Here is a 16,364-nt window from a genome sequence, read left to right as displayed (position 1 = left end):
AAGGAAAAAATATTACGACTAAAACAGGAAAACAGTATATAATAATAATAAAAAAAAAAACCTATTGCAGTTACCATGGCGAAAAACACTCACATATCTACCCGTCACTGGAGAGGCAGTTAGAATCTCCATTCAGGCTAAAATAATTATGTTAAAACGAGCCTCTTCTGACAGCCCTGTTCTTCTGGGACTTTGACAGCTTATTTGTTAAATAAAGAAGGCTCCCTGCCTAAAGTGGGCTGTCATGTTTTTTTTCTTCTTTCTCTCTTCCCAAAGCGCAGAGAGGTTCTTGGCTATGTGGAACCAAAGGACTTCATGTGTGACTGACCTGGGAGGGGACAGGGGCTTTCACCAAGGCGTCCTTTTCAGTCCTGCCCTTGTGGTTTTGTTCATCTTTGGGACGCTTCACCACAGCCACCTTTGTCCTAATGCCCCCCTCCTGGGCGCCGGCCTCCTGTTTTCTGGGCTTGACCGGGGGTAGGGGCTTGTCTTCCTCTCCTTTGGTGTACCTCTCATAGGGTAGGATGAGTCTGGGGGAGGAAGGGGGAATTGGAGAGGGACACAGGTGAACAACAGGGGCCCATATATCACAGTATGGTCCAGAACACCAGCACACACACAACTGTAATATACTGCACATGCAGACCTTTCACTGCTCTATAATCTCACTAGATATCGTTGCGATCCAAATGTTCCTTTAATTTTAAAATGTTCCAGTATTTTAAAATCTATTAAAGAAGTGAACAACTTACAGCAAACTGCACTCGATGTTCTCATGCATATTTCAATTATCTAAAAGTTTCTGCATGTGGATTTACATCGGTAAGAATCTGCCTGCATATAATGCAAATGGATCCATAGACGCTCATTTGCCTTAAACAAAGATGTATACAGATGGGAGACAATGCACTCAAATCTAATTAAAAGCATTTCTGCTCTCGGCAGCTGATGACATAAATCTGCTCTGCACCCTCGATGTGTGCCCCACGTTAACAACATCCAGATCAATTCTCCCCGGGAAGCAAGGCTTATGAAACCAGCATAAGCGGCAACGTCTGAAAAACTATGGGTATAATACTGTAAATAAACCTTCAAACACGCACCACTCCATTTCAAATAACATAATTATTTTTTTACTCTGTTTGAATCTAATTGAACGCATGAAGATACTTTTCTTTCTAATTTATTTTATTGCACATTCTCGATGCAGACTCCTGATACGGAGATGGTAATTGGACGGGATATATTTCGCTGAAATCGCACTTTCTGCTCCAGCGGATAGGAGTTTTCATAATGTGATTTGTGTGATTAATGAGTCACAGTGGGAAGTATCCGAGGCACGCTGAATTATAAATACTACCTCCACAGTAAAAGACACAGTGGAAAAAAACAGAATGTGGGAATGCAGCACGGCGTAAATATCAGGACAGAACATTTTATGAGCTGCTTAAAAGAACTGTCACAAAAGCTGTAATTAATTACTTGGCTCTTTATTTGCCCCGCCCAGTCACCATTCTCACCAATACACCCAACCCCACGCATTTTTTTAGATGCTGTGACATCAGAAGACTGTTTAATACCCGCCACTTTCGCCCTTTCCCTGTATTTATTCACCGCGACTCCCAACCGACTCCCACCGCCGTGCGGGAGTGGAGCCTGCACTGAGCATGCGCGGCCAGAGCGGGCGCGAGGAAGCGCGGTGGAAAACCATTGGCCGGTTCAGGCCTGGCAGCCCTCCAATCATGGAGCTAAGCAGGAGCCCAGAGGGAACATTCATCTTTAGATCCCATTACCAAAAGTTTAAACATGTTACAGCTGCTAAAACTGGAAAACGTTCGCTGTATGCAGTGAAATCAAAATAGCGTGCGGCTGCCAAATACCTGATTCCCACTGTAATGTTTCAGTTCATATTTATATAATGAAAGCATAATAATACGTACAATGATTTATCTTGTTCCTAACTAATCCTCAAATCTGAAAGTTTGCAGCAAAGCGTGCATGTTTTGCAAACCTGAGTTTTTCTGACCCATGTTTTACGATTGCCCTTTTATAGTTAAATGTAACGGCAGGCATAGCTCTCTGACCTTAAGTTTTGATGTTTTAGCCAGAGATTGACATCAGATGTTGTCGTTTAATTTAGTTGTTCTGAATATGCTTTTATTTTTACTGATTACTTCCATAAGACTGGAAATCGCTCATAGAAGGAAGGCGAGACGTTGGGCAGCTGAAAAAACGTTCGTATCGTTCTTACCATATTTCCTTTTATGGGCAAAACAAGATACAGCTCTGTTCTGCTTAAGTTTAAAAAGAAAATAAATATGGGTGAAAATTATTTACTAGCAGTCTTGTGTGTGTGTGTGTGTGTATATATATATATATATATATATATATATATATATATATATACACACACGCACACTTTTAAGAGCTCAAATGGGCGTGAATGATTATAATTTTTTGTTATTTTTCATTCAGCTTAGCAATTGGCCAGTTGACAGCAATATAACTACATTCCATACAGCTGGGCCAAGAACAGGAAATGTGCAATTAAATGTTCCTTTATGAGAGGGAAAGAGAGAGAGACATAGAGAAGAAACAAGAAAGGGAAGAAGGAAGGGCATGTTGCAGGAGACCATTAGGCACTTTCTCAAAATAAACACACACACACTTCTCGATTTCTAGGGAAATGCACATCTAGCCTAAAACTTTGAGCACGTGTGGTTGGGTAATGAACCATAAGCAGGACGCCTGTCCTAATGTGAACACGCTCCAGGCTACGAAAGATAGCCCAGGTTCCTGTACACTACCATCCATTTACTATGCCTTTCCACACAGGGGTGCAGACTGAAATGGGCAAAAAAACAGAATGTGACTTTATTCCTCCTGGCCCCTTCCAGCTAACATCCTCCTCAGCATGACTTACTGCATCCCCCCACGTAACAGTGCATTTCTATTTGCACCAAGTCACAGACTATTAGCAATTACAGCATGGCTGCAGACTCAATTAGTAATTTTATTATGTTTATTTTCGGAGCAAAAAAAAAAAAAATCAGTTACACTACTTAAGAAATAAGCAACTGTCTGTTCCGACTGCTGAGATATTATTAAAATGTAGACATTTCTTTTTAAATGACAGCATGCATCTTTAAATCTGTGTGGATAAGGAGTGCTTGGTATATCGAGAGCTTAATGCATACCTCCTGTGTTCCAGAACGGCCAGACCATAGCTGAGAAACCATCTGTAATCAAAAACCTGCTAAGTTATTTTAAGTTCTCTATTTAAACGACACTGACAATGTAGGTTCATTTTTAGGCCAGATAAATATATTATGCTGCCATTTGGTCCTAGCTCGCACACTTAAGAGCAGAGCTGGCCTGGCGCAACCCACTCTAGTACAGGATGCGTGCGCTTATTTTAAGAAGCCTTGATACCTTGCAGCTGCCCTGCTGAAATTCACTTATTGTAATCTCACCTCCTCTGCAAGCATGGTTGGGAGGATAGTTCTGTAGCAGTGGTCGTGTGCCGTTAAAGTACACAATCATACATGCATCTACACACAGGCGCATTCCAGAGGCAATGAAGCTGAAGTAGAACCACAGAATGCAGGGGAAGTAAAATATGGTGCAGCGAAGGGTTAATGGGAGAAGGGTCATGGAAGAGAAGCAGAAATGTATCTGTATCCGAAGGGACGAATGCCAAGTCAGCATGAGTAAGGCCTTTTCAGTAAGAATCAGGGCAGCGTCCACTCAAGCGCTCAACCAGGGCGATGAGCCTCGCGAGCGCAAGTCACAGACCTGCATGTCTGTCTCCAGTCCACGGGGGTTCGGCACCTTCCCATAATTTTCTACCGTGTAAGTCACAGATTTCATCTGATTAAAATGCCAAAACAGCTTTGTCTGTAATTCATTTAAAAAATGCAGTTAAGTGCAGGTCTTAAAAAAAAAAAAAAAAAAAAAAAGTAATGTGCTCAGTCATTAATTCCGACTTAATTGCTATGCACAAATCAGGCCGTGAGTAATGACACGCTTTTAGCGGATGGGGGTGTTACTATGGAGATGGTTGTCCAGCTGAGGAAAAAAAAATAAAAATAAAAATGAAGGTGAGCAGAGCTTGCGTGCCGGTGTGTCTGTGTACACGCTGCCTGTATGTGCACACGGGCCTCTGACCGATCTCCACAGGGAGAGCTGCTCACAAGGTAATAAGATTCCACTGCAGTGTCTCCTTCCTCTGAGCTTCTAATGTGCGTCTTATATAACATTCATTTCCATAATAAGAATTCCGAAACGCGAGTCCCTTTATATAATCTCACTTAGAGAACACAATAATTATACAGAGTGCTGTGTTTATTCTGAGCCCAGGTGGATTTTTGCTCTGCACCCCTGCATGGGGGGGGGGAGACGGGGGGGGGTTGGATGCTCCAAATAGAAAGATATGGCGAGGTTGTGCAAAGATGGCAAACAGGAGAGAAAAGCAGGGGGGTTCGGTGCCCACAGCTGACTGTGCAATGCAAAACACGTGTTGGGGGAAAGAGAGGGAGAGAAAGAGAGAGAGAGAGGAAAGAGAGAGAGAGAGAGGAAAGAGAGAGAGAGAGAGAGAGGAAAGAGAGAGAGAGAGAGGAAAGAGAGAGAGAGAGAGAGAGGAAAGAGAAGTCCTGTTCTTTCCTTGCGGCCCAAGGTGCTACAATCGTAGCAACTAGCAAACAATATCCTATTTATTTTGCATATATGCTGCTGCACCCTGCAGAGCTGTTGTAACAACCGTGTGAAGGGAAGCCCGTCTTCCTGCAGAAGGGGTCGTTACCGTGGCGATGGTCTCTGCACACCCCCCCCCCCCACCCTACCCCTCATCTGCAAGGAGACAGGGTAAGGGCCCGCACCTGCAGCAGAGATGCCTGCGAACGCCAGGAGGAGCAGTGCTAGTAGAAGTGGACCAGGCCTGGAGTTGTCTAACCTTTCTCCTGTTTCCAGGCCCTTTCCTCAAATAACACGATGAGCGGGGGGGCTGGTGGAGAGAGAATCGATGCTATTATGGGGCACAGCAACCAGCCAGCCAGGTTTGACAGACTGTCCTTGAAAGACTGTACACAAAAACAGTACCTGTGTGTGTTTTATGTAACAATTGCATAATCTGATGAGCATGCATCTGAAGGGGAGAATATATTTTCTCAATAACTTTACAAATATGGGCATTTTCATGGTTTTCCATAGAATGACTTGATGTCAGTAATAATAATAAACTATCGTTAACGCAATTTTTCTGATTCCACTGAAATGACTCAATGCTGGTCATAATAAACACTGCCACCATTTTATAAAGCATTATTTTAAATTTAATTATAATTAATGCAATACTATTTCTTGATCACAAGATGGCACACTGCCCACTGAAAGGCAGAAAAGCACAAAGGAAGTGTATGCAAATGCATTCGTCTGCAAAAGCTGACTGTTATCATAACAATCCATACAATAAAACTGTTCTGTTAAACCTGTTTATCCTCTACGACATTGTACTTCAACCACGAATGCAATTATTAATAATGAATTTGCTGCATGAGTTCGCAATAGGACTGCCGTGTATTTTATTATTATTATCTACACAACCGTCTACAGAAAACGATCCAAAGCTTAATTTGACGAAACGTGTTTTCGATTGAAAATCTTAAAGAAATAAATAAGCCGCTTCACAAAGACAGTCAACTTGTGCACTGGAGCATTTGCGGCGTTGCCTCGTAACTCTCTGCTGATGAAATGCTCCGTGTCTCCCCATAAATTACGCCTTTAGCCACACTAAAAGATAGGTATGGATGGCAGTTTAGCGGGTTCACGATGCTAAATGAATGTTAAACACACAACTGGACGCCTGTTATTGGACATAATGGAAGCAGTAGCGCTGCCTGGGGCCCACTATCCCGCTGCTAACAGAGAAAACCAAGGCAGAGTTTTAATTAGCACTTCTGGTGAGTTGTGATTTAGCTCAGGTGGTTGTAATCTACATGACTCTGAGTGCTTCGTCAAGCGGGGCTCGATCAGTTGGAAAAGCAAATGTTCCACCAAAATAAAGCAAAGAGGTATTTCGGGGAAGCCTAGCAAATGTGTCTGCTAAGACGTCAGACGCTCTTTTAACAGGACCGTGAGGGTATGCAATACCAAGCTTTCTGCCATGCTTGGCTTTCTGAACATAGAATTACCTCATCTATTTCCCAAAGGCGACAATCCATTAACTTGTGAAAAGCTAACTTTAATTATTAAAAGTGTTGAATAATATGCGTCAAGATCCATGTACTTGTGTATTTGTCTGATGTGAGGTTCTGCTTCACTGAAATAACAAGCTTCTCGATTGATTTTTGATGTATGACTTTTTTATAGACATAACACCAAAGGAAGCTCTCTGTAAGCCCTATGCATATGCAAACATACAGACAGATGTTATACTAGGCCTGTATAAACATTTGCAGGTTGTTATCATGGCACTCCGAACATACAAAGCAAAAATAAACTTTGCATATATAACTCAATCTGTCAATTTTGCGGACACTAACGGTATAATTATCTGTTCCCAAATGAAGTTAATCTGAAACTGAATTGTTAATCTGACAATTAGTGAAACTCAGGACATCAGAGTATACGGAAGGACTGGAATCAGTCCCAAGAAAGCAAACTGTAACCTTTATAAATGTTTAATGCGGGTCAGTTAGACATTATTGGCTGAGGAATGAAAAATCTATTACCGCACTGGAATGAACCAATTTAACATATTGATGAAACAACGCACTACGCGCAGGAGACTCTGGGTCCGTCCTTTTTCTGACTGCACGGGGTACAGACCTCGGAGGCCTCCGTTAATAATTAGAAAATGTCTAAACTGCTATATGATTAATCATCTTCAGCCCAGGTTATCTAAAGAGGCAATTCTGTCACGTGAGAGCGATGGCATCGTCACAGGACAAACGAGGGCCCATATTTACATGCAAATTAGTGCGATAGACTAATTAGATCAATCAGAGATTTAATTAGCTTCCTGTCATCTCTGAACACCCACAAAGTGACAGCAACAAGCGAACTTACAACAAATAATTTCGCCATTAGTGCGACGCTTCGTTGCTAGTGTTTATGAATATATTATGACAGTCTTGTTCTATTGAAGTACACTCAGTCAAATTACCTCCATATGGCAAGGAATAACGTGAAATTCTCCGGCTGATAATCCTACTGGTTAATCATGCCCGCTAAACAAACAGCTCCTTCCTCTGTATTTACTGCACAGCATAATCTCAAATACGACCATAATCTCCCAAGAGAGAGAAAGCAGCTGATGTAATGCTCAGTGAAGGACCGCTGGTTCTGAAACTAGATCATTAAAATATACTTAAAAGCCCTGCATTAAAATCTGTCATATTCACTCTAGGTTCAAGGATGGGTTCTCTGAAGCATGGCTTGTCTGAATTTAGAGCAAACATTAATTCCGAGGGGGAATACAAAAATCCATAAAGCACTGGAAGGAATTGATGCTTTTTTCGCTCTTTCCCTTCAATAGAAACGCAACCCATGCAGTTCTAAGTTGACATTCCTTTCAGTCGGTAATTTGGAAACACAGATAAATACAGTAATTATGTATTACGGTATATTTAAAGTTACTATTCTTTAAAATGATTTTTTTTCCCCCCTGCTCTCTCTCACTCTTAAATTAGTGCGTGTGAGACTGTGGGAGTGACTGGTCAGTGTGACATGCGGCAGTAAGTCCAGCGTCTCGGTAACACGACTTGTGAGACTCATAAGCTAAATTACTATAAATTACGCCGTTGCCATGGATCTCTGTTTCACGAGATGCAAACACATTTCGGTGACTGATTATAAGCACTGGATGAGGTCTGGGCAGTGCTGCCTGTAGACACCGTTCACAACCGAGCGTTTCAGAGACAAAAGTGCTTATGCTGTAAACCAGAAGATTAAATAAATAACAGGTCTCGGCTGATCAATAGCACTGACCTATATAATTAAAAAAACAGCAGGATATGGAAGGGAAAGAATGATGCATTCTCTTTCAAGGTTATTAATGTAATTTTTTATGGCCTAATTTGAAATCCAAGTGTTGCACAGCTGATGGCTAATCTGGGGAGCCAGTTAAATAAATACCTCTAAAAGCATTTATAGTAGGATGCTTGGACCTTGGTGGATGTTAAATATTGATTTTTGTCCTTAATGGACAGAACAGTCACATAACTATTTTAAGCATCCTAAATTAAAGATGACTGCGTAAAAAAAAAAGAAAAAAAAAGTTAATTCCAATAGCAAGTATAGCAATAGCAAAGGTTTCCACAACTATGAGATGACTATAGTTGAAATGCTGATAATTAACCTGAAATACGGATGTCCCTAGCTGGTACATTTATAGAAGACATATTTATGGAAAGGCATAAGAAAGATCATTCCCTGTATAAAGGGTCCACAAAGGAAATGGATCGTTTAAATAGATGCCCTCAATATGTCTGGACATACTTTACTCAAACTAAATTTTAAGCGTTAGCTTTGGACCAAAAAAAGCTAAATTAAAATAAACGGCGATTAAAAAAAATGGAATTGAAAGGCATTTTGTCTTATTTTACAAAACTAAGTTCCTTGCAGTTTTGTCTGTGATGAGTCCTTCCTTTTGGCAAGGCTGCCTGAACTACTGCTGCACTGCCAGCCCGGGACCGAGAGCCGAGCTGATTGGCGAGCCATGGCCCAGTCATGTGATGGAGCCGACCTCGGCGGGGGGCACCAGCCTTTCACGGGCTGCCGAGGGCAAGACCAGCTGTATTGACGACACTGAGCCAGAAGGAGCCCCTTCAACAAAGACACACAGATGCACCCACTGGTGAGTCTCCTGTCTCACTCAATGGTGTCCCGGTAGCTTTTCTGCAGGGTGCCGCTCAGTGCACCAAAACATTGGGGCTTCGTATCGATTAGGCGGGACATACGGGAGCGTGGCTCCTACTGCTGGAGGACAGCCAGACGAACCCAGCAGTGGGTGAGGATAACTGGACTCACCTGCCTCACTCTCCCTCTCCCAGACCCCTATGGACATCTTCACCTTCCCTTCAAACACTCCGGTCTTGGTTATTTTTAAAGGTCACATTTGACTCATTTATTCAGCAATAAAAAACAGGAGGAACAAGTTTTTTTTTTCTGGGAAACATAAGCCAGGACTGTATTTACAAACAGCACAATAACCACCTTTGTTCATTCCTTTACGTCACTTTCCCTTAAACAGGCAGCACTGTTTTGGGTTCCTTAAAATGATACACATTGAATTGCCAGATTTTGACTGGCTCCCAAGCTTGGAGCAAGATTTTGATTGGCTCTATAGTTTGAAGAAAGATTTTGATTGGCTCCCTAGCTTGGAGCAAGATTTTGATTGGCTCTATAGTTTGAAGAAAGATTTTGATTGGCTCCCTAGCTTGAAGCAAGATTTTGACTGATTCTCTAGTTTGAAGCAAGATTTTGATTGGCTCCCTAGATTGAAGCAAGATTTTGACTGGATCTCCAGCTTGGTGGACTTGCACAATAAATTGTACTGCTTATGTTGACATAGGACTTGTTTGGGGTTGGCATCAGTGGGTCCGTGGCAGATGATGGGTAACACTGCTAAAGGCATACCTCTCATAATGGCGCCGCGTGCAGGTGGCTGCGCTGGTGCTCCCGGGGTTACCCCCTAACTCGTCATACACGTTCTTCCACTGCCGGCGGGCGGTGATCTGAGGGGCAAGAAAGGGTGGGAGAAGGTGACCGGGGCAGCAAGGGACACTGGGGAGCGATGAGGCATTGGTTCCCTTTTGGGTAACATTTGGGGGGGGGGGGGGGGCAGTGGATGCGGGAAATGCTCGAGGCCTAAGCTCCTGACCCCCCTCCCATCACGACCGCAGCAGTCGCAGGACTTTTGCATTATATTACATCAGCTGTGTTTTTTAAACCGAGGAGACTTCCACGGTTTCAGTGACAAAAAAGAGTGTCACAGGGATTACGGGACCCAAAAGGAACCAACACCACCATCATTACACATGCATCTGCTAAACAACCACAGGCGAAACCCACATTTGGCACCGGGGGGGTTAATTCCATCCCGGAATGCCTATCTCGGCCCCTTATTAAGTAGCTCTGTTGTTCCCATGAATCTAAAGCGACTATTAAACAGCAGTAACATACCGTCCCTTCAATGAGCCAAATAATTATGTTCTTCCAAGCTAGATCAACTGTACATTTGCTACATAATTTATTCATAATACAACACACGGTATATTCCATGTAAACGGCGTGTTTATCTGCCCTTTGATGAATCCTTAAAAATCGATATGCATTAATTATAAAGACGGGCATAATTTAGCATAATTGCAGTTTAAAAAAAAAAAAAACAACAACATGGAGTCTGCGGCAGCCTCGACGCATTTAATAAATGAAGTGATCAAAGCTGCGTGCCGAGCGTCTGCGGCCAGCCATGTGCAAATAATCAAATGCAGCCATCTTTAAATAACAGTGCAAAAATCAACCCGGCGTACTGTTTGCCGTGCAGATCCCAGGGATCTTAGCACACTAGCTAGCTATCTTTCGGCAAAAAAAAATCGAGCTAACCAGATCCGGCTACGTCACTCGACTTTACATGTATTCTGCTCACCGTATTCCTGCTGTCATTATCAGAGAGCCGATTTTACTGGTCTTTCGGAAAGAGTACGACACTCAGACCGCGCTCTCCCGCTACCCTCGCAATGTAAATATTTCCACTGACGCCACCTTCCTCTGCAAGCTGATTCTTTTTTTTATTATTACAGATGTCAGCTGCCTTTGACTGGGTTTTTTTCCCTTTTTTTGCACAAGCTAGAGCTGACTGGGGAATGATTTAAAGCAGTGAAATTCAACTCATAGCTGTACTTGTGAATAATTTTTCTACAGTGCATATGCAAAACCATAGCACTTCCTGTACACTGAAAGTAGGTTAAATCGCCGATAACTGTGTCGATCGAGAGCGTGAAAGAGGCCCTTTATATCAAAGAAACGACTTCCTGTTTGCTCAGAATACAAACGGTTCTCCTTGCTTTTCACCCTTTTCCCCCACTACTGATAAACAAAACTAGAGTAATTTACAGTATTTGAAATAGCCTTAACTGATTAAACTGAAAGAGGCCCAAATGCTTTTCCCATATTAGAGCTCAATGCATGTCATATGGCCTGCCAAGTGAAATCTCTTTATTGTCCCAGCGGTTTGTTGCACAATAGCAGTCCTTTTAAAGACTCAGCATGGGTAAGATGCATACCACACCAATCTCCTTTACAGAGAAGAGCTAACATATGTTTTCCACTAGTGGATTTTACAATGACTGCATCATTTTGCCGAATGTGGATCGGAGCCGTCGTCCAACATCGGCCTAGTAAACACACATCTGACAGCGGGTCTAAAATGGGAAAATGACTAAGCTTGTTTTTCAAGAGCCAGGGGGGAAAGGAAAGAAGAAAAAAAAAACACACATATAGCAGTAGAGGATTCAAGTTTCAGTCAGATGATGCAAACTCTTACCTGCTCATATCCTCCTAGGTTCTGAGCAGCTTTAAACATAGTCCAAAGGTTTACTGTTAGAGGGACAATAAGCATTAATCAATAATAAACTGCAGGACACACACACCGACAAGCACACACACAAACTGGCCCCGCCCTTCCGTTTGACTTTTAAGAACAGACTCAAATCATTGTCACTGGGCTTGTTCCTCATTTCACTTTGCGGCCAGAATTGCTAAACAATTAACAGAAACGAATGAGTGTCTATTTAATGAAGCGTGTTTTTTCTGTACATCTTCAAACAGCAATCATAAATTAATAACAGACTGTAAAGGGGAGAGGGGGGGGAATCAATCACAATTCAATTCATTTCAGAGCCCTGGGTTTGTCATACTGCTGTTCTTCTAACCCTCGATCCGGCAGTATTGATCCATCCCTCCCTATTGCTGTTACAAATTTGCTACACAGATAACAAAGAATTTTTTTTAGCGTGGGTGAATAATGTCAGGTTTTCAGCTCAAAGCCTCGTACTCCTGAGCCATAATGCCGACGTGCCTCGCCTGCAATCGACCGTGCAGGATTTGTGCCGGTATGAAAGCCAGCGTCAGCCCCCTACTCAAAAACCTGATGCTTCAGGGAGGGTTACCATCACTCAGGTTTGGAGTCTGTCTAACCCCTACCGGACTGCAATAAAATCTCAAAGTGTGCCAGGGAGTCCTCCAATATCCCAGCTGCCTCTGCCTGTGCCGACGGGGCGTGGTTCTCGAACTCTTATTCTTTAGTGTCATGTGACCTATATGATTAATAAGATTTGCAGCGTATGGTGATCTGGGGCCTGTGGTGACACAGTGGTTTATCAGATAGTGTTGCGTGAGCTGTAATGGGGGGCAGAATGAGACCATTCAGCTGCCAAGGCAGGAGACGGAGGTAATCCGCTCCTGGCAAGCGGGCGCTGGGCGATGCGCGTGCTTCACCTACATTTTGTGCGCGTGCGTTTGGCAGCTCGCGGCGGCGTGCTGGAGAAACGGCTCTGGCAAAATGGGCCTTTGCAAATTAGCATATTCAAAAGCGCGCATGCATATTCAGTGGCAGAGTCATAGGAAACTGAATATTTATGAATTACATATACAAGCGCCCCAAAATGGGATTAATTTCTAATTCCTTCTGATGATTCTGGTTCTTTCACGTTCATCTGCAGAAGGAGGTAATTTTTTTTGCAGAATCTGTAGGTACGATTTTTTTATTTTTTTTTATAATATTGAAGGAGCAGTGGGGATACATTATACACTCATGTTTTGAGTGCTTTGTTGGCAAAAGGTAGTTTGGACAGCTTTATTTAAGGAGCCCCACGGAGAGCAAAGTCATGGCGCTACATGCTTTGAAATCCAAGACAACTCGCGCACAGATCAGCCAACGAGGGCAAATTAGCGCCAGAGAGACGACTAGCTATTACTGTCGCTTTCGTTTTTTTCTTCTGGGGTCACGGTGACCTACTTAGCAGCCTCCGTGGTCAAGATATCATCTTTTTAGAGAAAAGCCCCCACTCATCTGCTAAGGCCTTACTTGAATGGGTGAAAAATGTAACGAGGATCGGGCTTGTAGCACGTTAGCCGTTGACTGAAACGGGAAGTCTGTCTGAAACTGGAAGCTGACAGGCGTCCAATAAGATTCTCTTCAGGCCCCTTCAGCGCCGGCTTGTGACGCGCGCGGGGGGGGGGGGGGGCGCCCAGGGTCCACTAATTGCTTGATTTCATTCATATTTGAAGGGCCCCATCACTAGTTACCTGTTCCTCACGCTCCCAGGCCTTTCTCAGCTGGTGGGCAGGGGGGGGGGGGGGGGTTCAGGGGAGGATTGGGAGGCGGTCTTACTCACTCTGCTTGAAGCCAAGGTAGGGAATCCTCTCAATTGGTGTGTTTCTCTCCTTCATGTACTTGTAGAGTGCTACCAGGAAGGCCTGTTCCTCGGCCCGGCACTCCTCACCTGCCGTCACGCCCGGCGTCTCGTCGGACGCCGCCTTCTTACAGCTGCTCTTGGGCCGGGCAGCCACGGCCTTAGAGTCACTTTTTACCTGGGGGCGGGGTGGACACCAGGTTTACTGACCTGAGAGTCAGGGGAAGGACTGGCCAGCGCCGGCGCGCGGAGCGGCGAGGGATTAGCGCCGCGCTGTGACATCACACAGCGGCGGCCGACGCGCGTCTGTTTATCCATCTGTTCAAGGTAACGAGCGAATCTCTCGTTTTTGTCCTCATAAACGGACCCATAATGACCGGGAGGATGCAAAATAGGTAAATAAACAAATAAGCATGCTCAGGGGCGTGTAACTGCACGGACTACCCACGCTACAGCCTAGGGGCCTCAAAACCGGCACCCCCAACCGGCCCCCCACCCCCTCGGTCATAGGGCGGCCTCTGACCATGTTAATGTGCCCCTGAACACACTGGTTGACATGCTGACTCAGATGTCTGCTTACTCAACAATCCTTTTCACTATTTTACTATAAAACCGCTATTATCTCCTCGTGTTATCACGAGAAAGCGGCGGTTTCTTTGTATATAAATGTTTCTGCTGTTAATATGCTATTAATTACTGCTCTGAACGAAATGTAAACTGCCCTGTAAAACTACGACCTGTGTAATTCCAAGAGAGAGACTTCAAAGTCGAAAGACTTTCATTGTATAATATTCGAGCTTAGTCAGATCTCAACCGCGACAGCAAAACACACCAGCGAGGAGAGCCAGAATACATGAACTTTATCACAGAAATGCGTAAGCTGCACTGTAGAATGTTCTATACAGCGTCTGAGTTGGTTAGGTTCAGTATGACATCAGTGGGGGGGTGGTGGGACAAAAAAAAAGTATTACAAATAATGAGAAAAAATGGTTTTGATCAGCAGGACAACAATAATTAAATGCTGCTGACGCCAATGGAAACTGTCCCCATGCCAAAAGGGGCTTTTTGGAAAGGCATGCTGGGAAATGAAGTGCATATGAACTGTGTACCTTGGCAGAAGCCTTGGGCTCAGTGCTGCTGGGCTCCTTGCATGTGTTTTGACCCTGGGAGTCACGGCGTTGGGAGATGGAAGGTTTCTTCTTCCGAGGTCGGCCTTTTAGGTTGGGTGCTGCAGGAACAAAGGGCAACGGCCCAGACACGAAGATTTAACACAATCGGTGGTGCAGATTGTGCACCCTTGTGTAAACATGAACTGAACTGCTTCAGTAAATATACAGCTGTGCAAATGTGCAGCCGAGAGTCACGTGGAATGAAGCTGTTTGATGAGAAGCCAAATCAATTTGAGAATGTATGGCCCCCCCCCCCCCCCCATACTCGCCAGTGAAAGAAGCACCTGCAAAGAAAATGCATGCACACACGACTTATTTTGTCTGACCTTTCATTGTGGTGTGCAACACTTCAGTGCCATTTAACAAGTACAATACATTGGGGCGGAAGGTTTCCATAACTTCGGTCTAGAACCGTTAAGGCGCATCTATTTGGTGGAAAAGCGCGGAATTGGAAATGATATCATCGTTTGAATCAGGCGGCGGTATTAACGCACATCAAAGGAATACGCCATCCACCTCATTGCAAAAAAAAAACATTTTTCCTTGTACTGCACTGATACGATCTCAGGCTTGCTTTATTAAAGCGTGTGTCTGCCAAATGAAAGGACTGCGTGTGTCAGCATAAGCATGGCAGCACGTTTATGGCACACAACCCCCCTCCCCCCCCCCCATGATCCGGTGTCTGTTCATCCACCCATCGTTAAGCTGCTCCTCGCACCCGGCGGAAAAAAAAAGCGCATGGCGTTCGCCGAGACCTGCAAAGGCAGCGGATCCCTGCGCTCGGAAGCTGCCCGGCGCGGCTCGGTGTCGACGAGTCCAGCCAAAGGCGTCGCTCCGTTTCCGTGGTTCTCGAGCGCAAAGATTAAATCTTCTGCTTATGACTTTCTGAGCAGTGTAATCGTTCGGGCATAACCAGTACACACACACGAGGCAGACATCTAGAGGAAATGGCCAGTTATCAGCAAAGGTTAAGCGTAAATGAAACGGAATTTACCGCATTTTAAGCTTTCGAAACCAAACCCAAGTGGGAAATTACGGTGTAGGTTAGGTACTATGCAAAGTTGAACGCAACACAACAATCAAAGCATACAACGTTCCATAGCCAAGAAGGCCAATCCACAACAATACTGAGCACATAATCCTATGCACCGCGGCATTTCTGTGGACTGGAAAAACACACTGACCTTGCTTGGCTTGGCCTCCAATGGGAACCTCTCCTGGCAGTTACACCAGCCAAATCAGTGAGCTACATGGATATACAGACTGAGAATGTCCCCTATCCCTGCCAATCCCTACTGCCTCTCAGATATTCAAATTATTCCCGAATGATGGCTTCTCGCTGCGAGGGCACCCATTATCTTCCACCGAGGCCTAAAACTCATGGACACTGTGTATCCTTCTTGTCCGGATCACATTTTGACACTCGAGCAAAACTCTCTATGACGCCCAGCTGCTAAGATAAGCCTGACGTGGATGAAGCTATGGGTTAGTTAGCTTCAAACTAGGAAAATTGTACTGGAAGATTAATTCCTACACTGGTTTCCAGGCTCAGTTGTGTCAGCTGCTTCTACTGATGCTTATAAAGGATATAAAGAGAACATGGCTTCACTCAAGTTACTGGTATATCCCCTTTCATTTGGTTTAAATTCTACAATATACTCAGATCGGTGATAGGTGTGTTCTGATGGCTTTGTAAAGAGATCCGTGCTGCTTTTGGTCCTGATTTGATCAGTTACAGTGATAACATCAGCAAACATAAGTGCGAGCTTGAGTATTTCCA

General features: G+C 44.1%; 1 protein-coding gene and 1 long non-coding RNA gene across 2 annotated transcripts in view; one reads left to right on the top strand and one right to left on the bottom strand.

Moving 5' to 3' along the window:
• arid5b (AT-rich interaction domain 5B) overlaps positions 1–16,364 on the bottom strand; it is a 62,831-nt gene that overhangs the window by 6,535 nt on the left and 39,932 nt on the right. Inside the window, exons 5-9 of the mRNA XM_048987190.1 lie at positions 14,525–14,643; positions 13,398–13,593; positions 11,546–11,598; positions 9,637–9,734; positions 329–530 (exon numbers count right to left, since the gene is read on the bottom strand). Coding sequence (XP_048843147.1) covers positions 329–530; positions 9,637–9,734; positions 11,546–11,598; positions 13,398–13,593; positions 14,525–14,643 — 668 coding nt within the window. The remainder of the gene's footprint in view (positions 1–328; positions 531–9,636; positions 9,735–11,545; positions 11,599–13,397; positions 13,594–14,524; positions 14,644–16,364) is intronic.
• The window catches only part of LOC125715533 (uncharacterized), a 57,842-nt gene that overhangs the window by 10,007 nt on the left and 31,471 nt on the right, over positions 1–16,364 (top strand). Inside the window, exon 2 of the long non-coding RNA XR_007384093.1 lies at positions 8,656–8,854. This is a non-coding gene — a long non-coding RNA (uncharacterized LOC125715533). The remainder of the gene's footprint in view (positions 1–8,655; positions 8,855–16,364) is intronic.

The sequence above is a fragment of the Brienomyrus brachyistius genome, chromosome 20 (assembly GCF_023856365.1).
Source record: "Brienomyrus brachyistius isolate T26 chromosome 20, BBRACH_0.4, whole genome shotgun sequence".
NCBI classification, from domain to species: Eukaryota; Metazoa; Chordata; class Actinopteri; order Osteoglossiformes; family Mormyridae; genus Brienomyrus; species Brienomyrus brachyistius.
This window is presented reverse-complemented; position numbering and strand designations above follow the sequence as displayed.